The sequence below is a fragment of the Morone saxatilis genome, unplaced genomic scaffold, assembly GCF_004916995.1.
Source record: "Morone saxatilis isolate NCDOM2014 unplaced genomic scaffold, NCSU_SB_2.0 Contig21, whole genome shotgun sequence".
Classification (NCBI taxonomy): domain Eukaryota; kingdom Metazoa; phylum Chordata; class Actinopteri; family Moronidae; genus Morone; species Morone saxatilis.
The window spans coordinates 6,550,526-6,559,304 of NW_023339774.1; the positions used below are offsets into that span (position 1 = coordinate 6,550,526).

Sequence of the window (8,779 nt, forward strand, 5' to 3'; positions counted from 1 at the left end):
CTCTGTTTAATAGCACTTGGGAAATACTTTTAAAAAAATGAAATTTTCATAGTGGGGCTAATAATTTCGTCCTCATGTGTAGGCATTTAGTCTATGTGAATTGCACATAGTAATATGAAAAGAATACTATACCATAAGGTCACAGGTTCACAAAGTGATGCAATATATTATTGCAATATATTTATCAAAAGGTCCATTTCCTCTTTAAACACATTTCAGTCTATAAATCTGATCTTCTGTGTAAGAGAGTGCTGAAGCCAAGAAGTGGGAGGGCCCCGATCGATGGTTAGAACCCAAAAACTGCTTTAAGAACATAATGGATTGTTTGAGCCTGTCATGAATAAACCAGTTTCTGTAACAAACCCTGGACAACGCCTAGAAATTCTTTTAAATGTGTATCAATTAGCTGCTGAACTTTATCCAATGTTCAAAAACTGGAATGTTCTGTTATAGCTGCCTGGGGCAACATGGTGAAAACTCCCAGACTGGTCTTAGCCTGAAACTGTTTTCAGTCATTTACATTTTTTTCACTTTGTTACAGTAAAACTAAAATTAGCACAATTGATCATATTATAAAATATAGTATTTGTCATGTTATTGTGTTTCTCCAGAATTGCTTATCCTACCGTTAAGTAATGTGTGAAAACAGTGTATATACAGGAATCCTGAAGTATAATTTAGTACATTTTATGACTATTTTTAAGACTCTTTCCATACATTTTAAGACATCTATACCACTTAGAGTTGGGACTGGTTACATCAGTGATACACTTTAACCTATATAGCAACAACAACTAAGCAGTCTTAACTCGTGATGGGATCACATGTCTCAGTTATTTCAAGAGATGGGCATCAGCCATTGTTCATATTCCTTTCCCCATTAGCTAGATAGTTTAACACATAGGCCTTCACGTAACTTTATCAAGCAGCAGCAGTCAGTCAGTGGGTCAGTGAAAGGTTGTCTTTTTCAGATGACGTCCAATCTAGCAGGATTCAATAAATAAATTATACAGAATCAAACTACGGGCCCATGCAACTATTAAATTCATGCAACCTCTTTGGACAGATATACATACTGAAAACAAGCTACAAAATGTAATCTAAATCTTAAAATCTAAATTTAATCCAAATAAAATGCTTCACTGTAAATTCATCTACAAGTTAACAAGAATGTGTGCTTTGGTATAAAGCTGTTAATATGCTCAAAGGCCTTAAGCAAATTTGACTATATTTGAATATCAATATTCTGTTTTAACTTAACCCACGAACAGCAATGTCATTCCCTCCTTCAGCAACATCAAAGCATAATGTTGGGCGTTTTCTTCTTATGCATTACTAATTTCTCTTGAGGTCAATCCCTTTCCTAATCTCAGAATGAAAGCCCTGTGCCTACCCAAATGATTCACAATTTAAATTGTGGAAGAAGACAGAAATGAAAAAGTTTGATTTCAACATGACCATTACACACATTTAATGAAAAATTTTAAATTCTTATTTTGGTTAATGCACTTTCAGCCTTCCTTTATCTGAAACTGGTTAAATAATGTAAATTGAAAAAGCTTTCCATTTTATGTTCTTAATTTTTTCCGAAAAACTTTTTTTCTTTGTTCTTTATCACGAACTGTACATGCTGATCTGATCTGTAAAAAATCTAAATAAAACATTTGGTGTTTCCAGGAAGAGGCTCTACCTACCTTCCTCCAACAGTTCTTTAGGGGCAGGACAAAAACACAGGAGCTTCATTTCATTGGCTAAACTCCACCCATATGTAAATGTAGTGTTGCAGAAGGTTCAGCCTCCCTTCTAAACTCCACATATATGCTCCAGAGAGAGACACTGTAGAGCCACGATCCACTCTTTCTTTTTTCTTCCTAATGGAACACATGCTGATTTGCAGTCTGTAAGTATATTTTGAATTGAAAAATACACCTTTTGTGTTTTAGGAGCTGTTTGCAGTCATGTAGACAGCTCATTTTTGGACTGATGTTTAATTTTAAGTTCCATTTATTCATTAAATCTGATTTCTGTTTATAGATTTCTCTGAATTTGCTGCAGCCCTCTGGGAAAGAGTACAGACTTACAACGTAACAACTACAGTCGGAAGATGAATTGTACAAGGTAAGCTATACTGTCACTGAACTCCTTTTACTGCAGTGACGCTGTGCTATTGGTAATCACATTACCTGCCGTCAAAGCAGAATTATGCTAAAACAGAAATATGTGCAACCATGCCTTGTAACGATAGATCTTATTTTAACCCCATGATGTCTTCCTTCCCAGAGTTCTCCATGCCTTTGGTAGTCACCCCCAGCCAGCTGTGATGCCAGTCGACCTCGCCATGTGTCTGAGCCTGAGCCGACGCCAACCTCTTTATCAGCTGCTGTCCATGTCTCCCCTGAAACCCACACAGAGCCATTGTCAGACAACTGACTGTCAGCCAAGGACCAGCCTTCGCTCTCCCTATCACTCCAGCTTTTCCCCTTACCCTTCATCCTCACCGCAGCCCTCTGGGCCTCGGAGCTGTTTCCGCAGGGACAGTGGAGGTCTGAGCAAGAAGCGTGTGGTTTTTGCAGACGCTAAGGGATTGGCTCTCACTGCGGTGCGTCTCTTTATCCCTGAGCCTTCGTCTCCTGCTTCTACTCTAATGATGAAACCCTCCCCAGCCAAACTGCAAGGCCAACAGTCGACCTCAAACAAACAGCAGCCGTGCAGGTTGAGGCTTGGTTTCCCTCAGCCAATGCTTGACTTAAAAGCGTCCCTTGCACGCCTGCGAGAGATGCGTGTACAGCTGGAAAGCTGCAACATTTCAGAGCACTCCTTGAGCGGCAAAGTGCGCATCTCCCATGTCAGTACTGAAAAGGCTGTGCACATAAGGGTGACCTTTGACTCTTGGCGGAGCCATCATGACATTCCCTGCACATTCCTGCAGCAGCAGCGCTGTGGAGGTTCTGATATGGATGTTTTTGCCTTTGACTTAAGCTTGCCAAAGAACATAGATCCAAAGGAGAGAGTTGAGTTCTGTGTGTACTTCAGACCTGCACCGGGTGCAACGCCACACTGGGACGACAACAGGGGGCAGAATTACAGGGTGGTAATGGAAAAAGATGGATCAAATGCTAACCAAGGCGATGCCAACCGTTATTACCCCACACTGTCACAATATCGGCCAACATCCTGGCCTTCACATGTGTCTCTCGGTGTGCAGAACTTTGCTGAGCTTCAGTATCTTCAGAAGAGTTTATCAAGTAGAGTCAGGGCTGAATGCAAAACTCTGTGTTCAACTAAGTAAGACTAGTGAATGTAGGCCATAACTTCTCAACAGAGCTATGGGACTGTGTAAATAATGTGACTATTTTAATTATCTAATATTTATTGCTGCTTTTAGGGATGTATGGACTCTCTGAAACTACCCTGCTGAAATGTGAATAACACATACTGCATTGTTCTGATTAAATCCTTTTAAAAAAAAATAAATAAATAACTTTTGTTTCTCTTAGTTAAATCACTGGATACATGCACATTTACAAATGAAGCTTAGAGTTTACACTGCATTATAATGTGTATTTGTGCATTGTAGCATGACACATAAGCCCTGATTAAGAAACCTAGGTCCATGAGGAAATGTGGAAACATGAGACCTGTATTTGTCTGAGAGTAAACATGTATCAGTACACACAAGAGATTATTTTATTCCAAGAATCTTTTGATCTTAGAGACACTAACCTGTTTTCTCCAAACACAGTGAATGAACAAATGGATGACCTATGCTCATGATGTTCTTTCACACAGACATTATTTCTCTTGGCACAGGCTCAGATGTCTGTACCACCTTTTCATGTGGTACGTCATGCATACCAGACAGAAGAAGTCAACAGTGAAAGGTCTTCTGGGCACACATGGTTTTCAAGGGATAGCCTGTTCCAGACACTCCCCCACCTTCTGTGAAAAGTAGAACAACACGCTGGGAATTGTTACTTCTTGTACTGTACGTGATTGGTATGGCAAACAGCAAGTAACCATGGCAGCATCAGGGCCAGCATGTACTTTGGATAATGCGTGGGCCTGTGTATACACGCAAGGGTGGAGTCATCATTAGATACTGTGGCAGCCACAGTGAGACTGTCTCTGCCTCTTCTTCTCTTGTTCCACTCCTTCTTAGTCATTTTTCTGTTAGACTTCTTTCTTTATTTTTACCCAGGCTAGTGTCCTCCCAGTGATATAATCTTGTATGTGGCATGGGAGCAGTTTGCACAGGTGTAGCAGGTTTACACACCTTGTACCCAAAAGCATTTATTTATTCATGAGACTTAAGAGTGTTGGTAGGGTACCAGGTGTTAGATCGCCCCACTCTTAACATCCAATGAATGATAAGCGTAAACAGAACCATGGAACAAGACACATTATCACAGCTATGGTGCACTGATTTATGCCTTTTTCATCTACTATGAAGTTTCCAAAATGGTGATGTAGAAAAGGTATGTAGTTCAGGAGGAGCTGCAACTAAAGCTATATTCAGTGGTTTACCAAAGGAGCTAAAGTACAAAGCCGTTTGGCAGCAATACACAGAAACCAAACCAAGAGAAAGAGGACACCCACATGAGGAGAAGGAAGTGGGGCTAGATAGGACACATCCTACGAACGCCCAAAACCACAACCTGTGCAAAGTAAGAGAAAGGGTTTAAGTCAAATAAAAGACCTGTCAGTCAAAAAAATTTGGATAGTCAACATGTAAAAGGAGACCTGAGAACGAGTTACATAATACATCACAATAAGACAGTTGAGTCACACAAAGCAGTCATTACACAAATTAAAACAAGGGCTAATATTGTTAAGACTAGTAGTAATATGGACATCCTGATAGCCATTATTAAGGCACAAACAACATAACTGCATTTTACATGGTTTAATTCCTGCCAGGGACCAGTGTTGTAAATCATAGCCCTCTCTCTCTTTTTCTTTGTTTTGTGCCTAGTTTTATACCATTCTACCAAAAAAAAAATCAGTAGGTAAATAATCAACGTCCCTTAGAGGAATGAGTGCCTCTAACTTCAGTTTCCCATAGTGGTACAATAAGTGCAACCGCTTTCTTGGATATAAAATTCGTTGGCGCTGTAAATGAAAATTAAATTATTACGGTATTTCTTATTTGAAACGCCACTGACTGATGACTGTTAACAGGGGTGGAAGATTGGAAAACGCTCATATGGGTTGTTTAGCAACGCACTGACACACAAGCTTTTTTATTTGTTTGTGGAGGCTTGTTGGACTACTTGCATCTTATAATGTGCTACATAGTGATATTATACTAATCTTCCACTGTTGGCTTTAAAGTTATGTTCACCAATGTGGACATGGCTTCAGACTCCTGGTCAGGGAGGCAGAAGCAGGGGCACTAGCCATTTTACCAACTGAAAATAATTACAAAAATATGCACACAAGGTTAGATAAAGGCTTTTCAGTGGTCAGCATACATAAATTTTGTTCTTCGCATTTGTAATTTCTCCCATTTTATCTTTGAGCCAGCAGCAGCCACAGCTGGCTGATGGCAAGCAGCCAGCTACCAGCTGCTGGTGCTTACAGTGCTGATGCTTAGTGTTGTTTGAACAATAGCCTGAAGACTGATCCAGTGGGCTGCAGTCACAGCTGTGATCACAACGAGCGAGCTGCTGGGAGCTAACAGTGGTGGCTAGCTGAAGCCAAGACACTAGGCAGCGGTGACCGGATTTGTTTTATTCTGGTGCCAAATAGCTTCAAAACCAACCAAAATGTCACTTGCAACCATCTGGTGCCCCAAGAGCTGTGTGCAACAACTGAAAAGGGGAAGAAATTAGAGAAATAACTCTACAACAGCAATTGCAAAGGGACAGTTAGTTACCCAACACTGTGTTGTGGCTAGCTAATACTGTATTTGTACATTTGCCAGGCAAGAAGACAAGCCTAGTAAGTGTCAGAGGGGTTCCATCAAATTAGTTTTTAGATAATGGGTCTATATATTTTAAAGTAATGTGTTCGTTCAGATTTTTTTCTGATAGCAAATGAATTAAAACTGAACCACTTGCAATAATGTTTCAAAGTATTCAAATATGCATTCCAAAAGAGATAAAAATGCTTCTATACAGAGTATAGACGTGTATGTGCAAATAAATTATAATAACAATGATATATTATCTATTTATCAACAAACTAAGAAAACAAGCTGTTTATGAAATGACACCATGTTTGGTCCACATTCAGGAAATGTCAAAGGTGGGGATTAACAAAGTACTTCACTACTGACTGAGTTAGTAAAAAAATTAAAATACAAAAAAACATTTAAAACACTATAAAATACTCATCTTCATAGGCACTAAAACAAAACAGAAGTGAAATAAAAATCCAACAAACTTCTATTCTATTTCTATTTCTTTTATTTCAAATGCTATTCTATTATTTGATTAAGTGAAAGTATTACATATATGTATGTACATAGACACTCTAGATTACTTTTACAGATTAGAAAAGAAAAAGGTGCACCACAGTGCCCTCTACGGTAACTTGAGTAAGATCATACTCTTAAATAAATTAGTTAACGAGTTAAAATTGAGTGTGAGTTCAAATGAGAGATGCATATCTAATTGTGTTTATTGTCAGGTGAAGTACAAGAGTAATTCAGCACATGGAGGGTATGACGGTTGGTTATAGGTCACCAAAATCACAGTGTGTCACCATACACGACACTCTGGTGGCAAAGGGATACGGCCTTTGTAAGTATTTTTAATAATCCATGGATCCGAAGCAAATTGTTTCTGTCACTTGTGAAAACTACAAAAATAGATGTTTGAAACAGTTGTTGGGTCTCTACTGACATTGGTCGCTGGGCAGGTGCTCATGCTCAGGGTTCCAAGGTGATCTGGCAAAACACTCGGCGGCCTTCCTGTCACACTCACAGATGAACATCTCACATTCGTTGTTTGAGCCTGAAGAAGAGAAAGGGAAGAGCGCTCGGATTACCAAAAGACCAAAAACCATTGCTATATTTTAACCAAACAGTAGCAATTTTATTTGAACAGTGGCAGTTTTTCTCATCAATCAGAATTTACATATTGTTGAATGAATAGTCAGTAAATAACATTTTAAATAACTGCATATAACTGCAGGTTTTATGAGCAAATTAACATGTTTATAAGATCAAGTTGTCTCTGTGTACTCACTGCCACATGTGACCTTCTTGTTGTTCTTGTCGCAGTTGTAGTCATAGAACTCGGTGTAAGGATTGTCAAAGATGGGCCAGCACTCAGGGTGTTGCATAGCATCATTATAGCACTGGTCATGGACGTAGCAGCAACTACAGGTTAAAAAGTCAAACAAGACCATTTTTAAAACAGGCTGGACAAGGTAGGGTTTTTTTTTTTTTGTTACGTAATCTGAGTATGAAGCAGAGTGAATGGATTGCGACCTGTCCAGTTCATCCACAGGTGTGCCGGAGCCTCCTTTCCCACAGTAGCAGCCGTAGTCAGCGTAGTCTAAAACTGGCCAGCTATCAGGCTTCAGACACAGGATCATTTTTCTAAACTGGTGGAGTGCCTTGTAGTCCAAGGACTGGGCTGAAAAGCAACAACACAATCAGGATTATGTTTATGCTACTGCCAGCAGATGCATCTATTCACAACCACCATGAGTACAGGCTTTACTCAAGTTGTACTCACCAACAGAGATGCATGCAGCCAAAAGACACAGAGCCTGGAGGGTATTCATCCTGTAAGTCAAAAGACAAGTCACAGAGGAGCACTCAGTCTAACATCAGGCCCTCTTTATATATCAAGTGTGGGACCTTGGGACCTGCCGTCAGCTGTTCATGCTAAACAGGGTCACACGCCTCATAATGCACACTCTCTGTACACGTTTCTGAACTGTGAGAATGGTTAAGTTTGTTTGATGTTCTGTATAGACTCGAGTTGCTCAGCCTTGGGTTACGGATGCACGTTTGTGAAGCTGTCAAAGCAGCACATTATCGCAGGTGGTTTGAGATGTTCTATAATCTTACAATAGGTGTAATGTTTACACGCCCATGTATTTTATTTTACTACAGTTACTGGTAAATGACAAACTTTTGGAACATGTAACCCACGGTTGTCAATCCCTGTGTATGTTAATGTAGATCTGAATACGAATGCAGAATAAATGTTTTTCCAAAAAGATATTTTCTGTAATTACAATAACTAATGTAGCAGATCAAGTAGCCTTGGTTGAGTGATTTTCTTGTCTTTTGAAAACATAGATTTTGTGCAATGGGTAATTTCACACCTGACAGCCGTAATTGCTTTGGTCATGGCATATAAATGTGTGCAACGGTCGGAAGAGAAACCCTGGTCAGTGTGTGACGTCATCATATCAATTCATGTCTTATTTTCCTTGTCATAAGTACTGCAATATAATGTATAATGGGGAAAATGATCATCATCAGACAGCAATTTACAAAATACAGTTTTTTAATAGTTGTAATGCTGCTTTTATAGAATCTGAAAATGTGTATAGTTACTGTTCCTGTAAGGTTACACTCAGTGTTATTTCAAATCAACTTTCTGTAATAATTATGCAACACTTTCTTGTCAAATAAAGAGAACACATGACCAAGCAAGACATGTCCCACCATATGTACAGAGACATGGAAAATCCCAGACTGTAAGTGCAATGTTGATGATATAAGGAGCACTCACATGCTGGGAGCAAAGTGTTCAAAGGCAGACGTAATGTACAGTAGCTGTGCAAGAGAATGTGTCAGCTTTTCCAGCACTTATGT

The 8,779-nt window shown here is 39.4% G+C and overlaps 2 protein-coding genes across 2 annotated transcripts in view; one reads left to right on the plus strand and one right to left on the minus strand.

The window, feature by feature from the left end:
- Positions 1-1,803: 1,803 nt before the first annotated feature.
- si:dkey-242g16.2 (uncharacterized protein LOC336380 homolog) lies at positions 1,804-3,496 on the plus strand. Its single transcript, XM_035668004.1, has 3 exons — positions 1,804-1,900; positions 2,035-2,118; positions 2,281-3,496. The coding sequence occupies exons 2-3, from the start codon at positions 2,105-2,107 to the stop codon at positions 3,287-3,289; spliced, it is 1,023 nt and encodes a 340-aa protein (XP_035523897.1). The 5' UTR covers positions 1,804-1,900; positions 2,035-2,104; the 3' UTR covers positions 3,290-3,496.
- A 2,937-nt stretch (positions 3,497-6,433) lies between these two features.
- Positions 6,434-8,779, minus strand: part of LOC118332677 (phospholipase A2, minor isoenzyme-like) — a 10,285-nt gene continuing 7,939 nt past the window's right edge. The window contains exons 2-5 of the mRNA XM_035668072.1: positions 7,686-7,735; positions 7,436-7,583; positions 7,191-7,324; positions 6,434-6,956 (exon numbers count right to left, since the gene is read on the minus strand). Coding sequence (XP_035523965.1) covers positions 6,838-6,956; positions 7,191-7,324; positions 7,436-7,583; positions 7,686-7,734 — 450 coding nt within the window. The 5' untranslated portion in view covers position 7,735 and the 3' untranslated portion in view covers positions 6,434-6,837. The remainder of the gene's footprint in view (positions 6,957-7,190; positions 7,325-7,435; positions 7,584-7,685; positions 7,736-8,779) is intronic.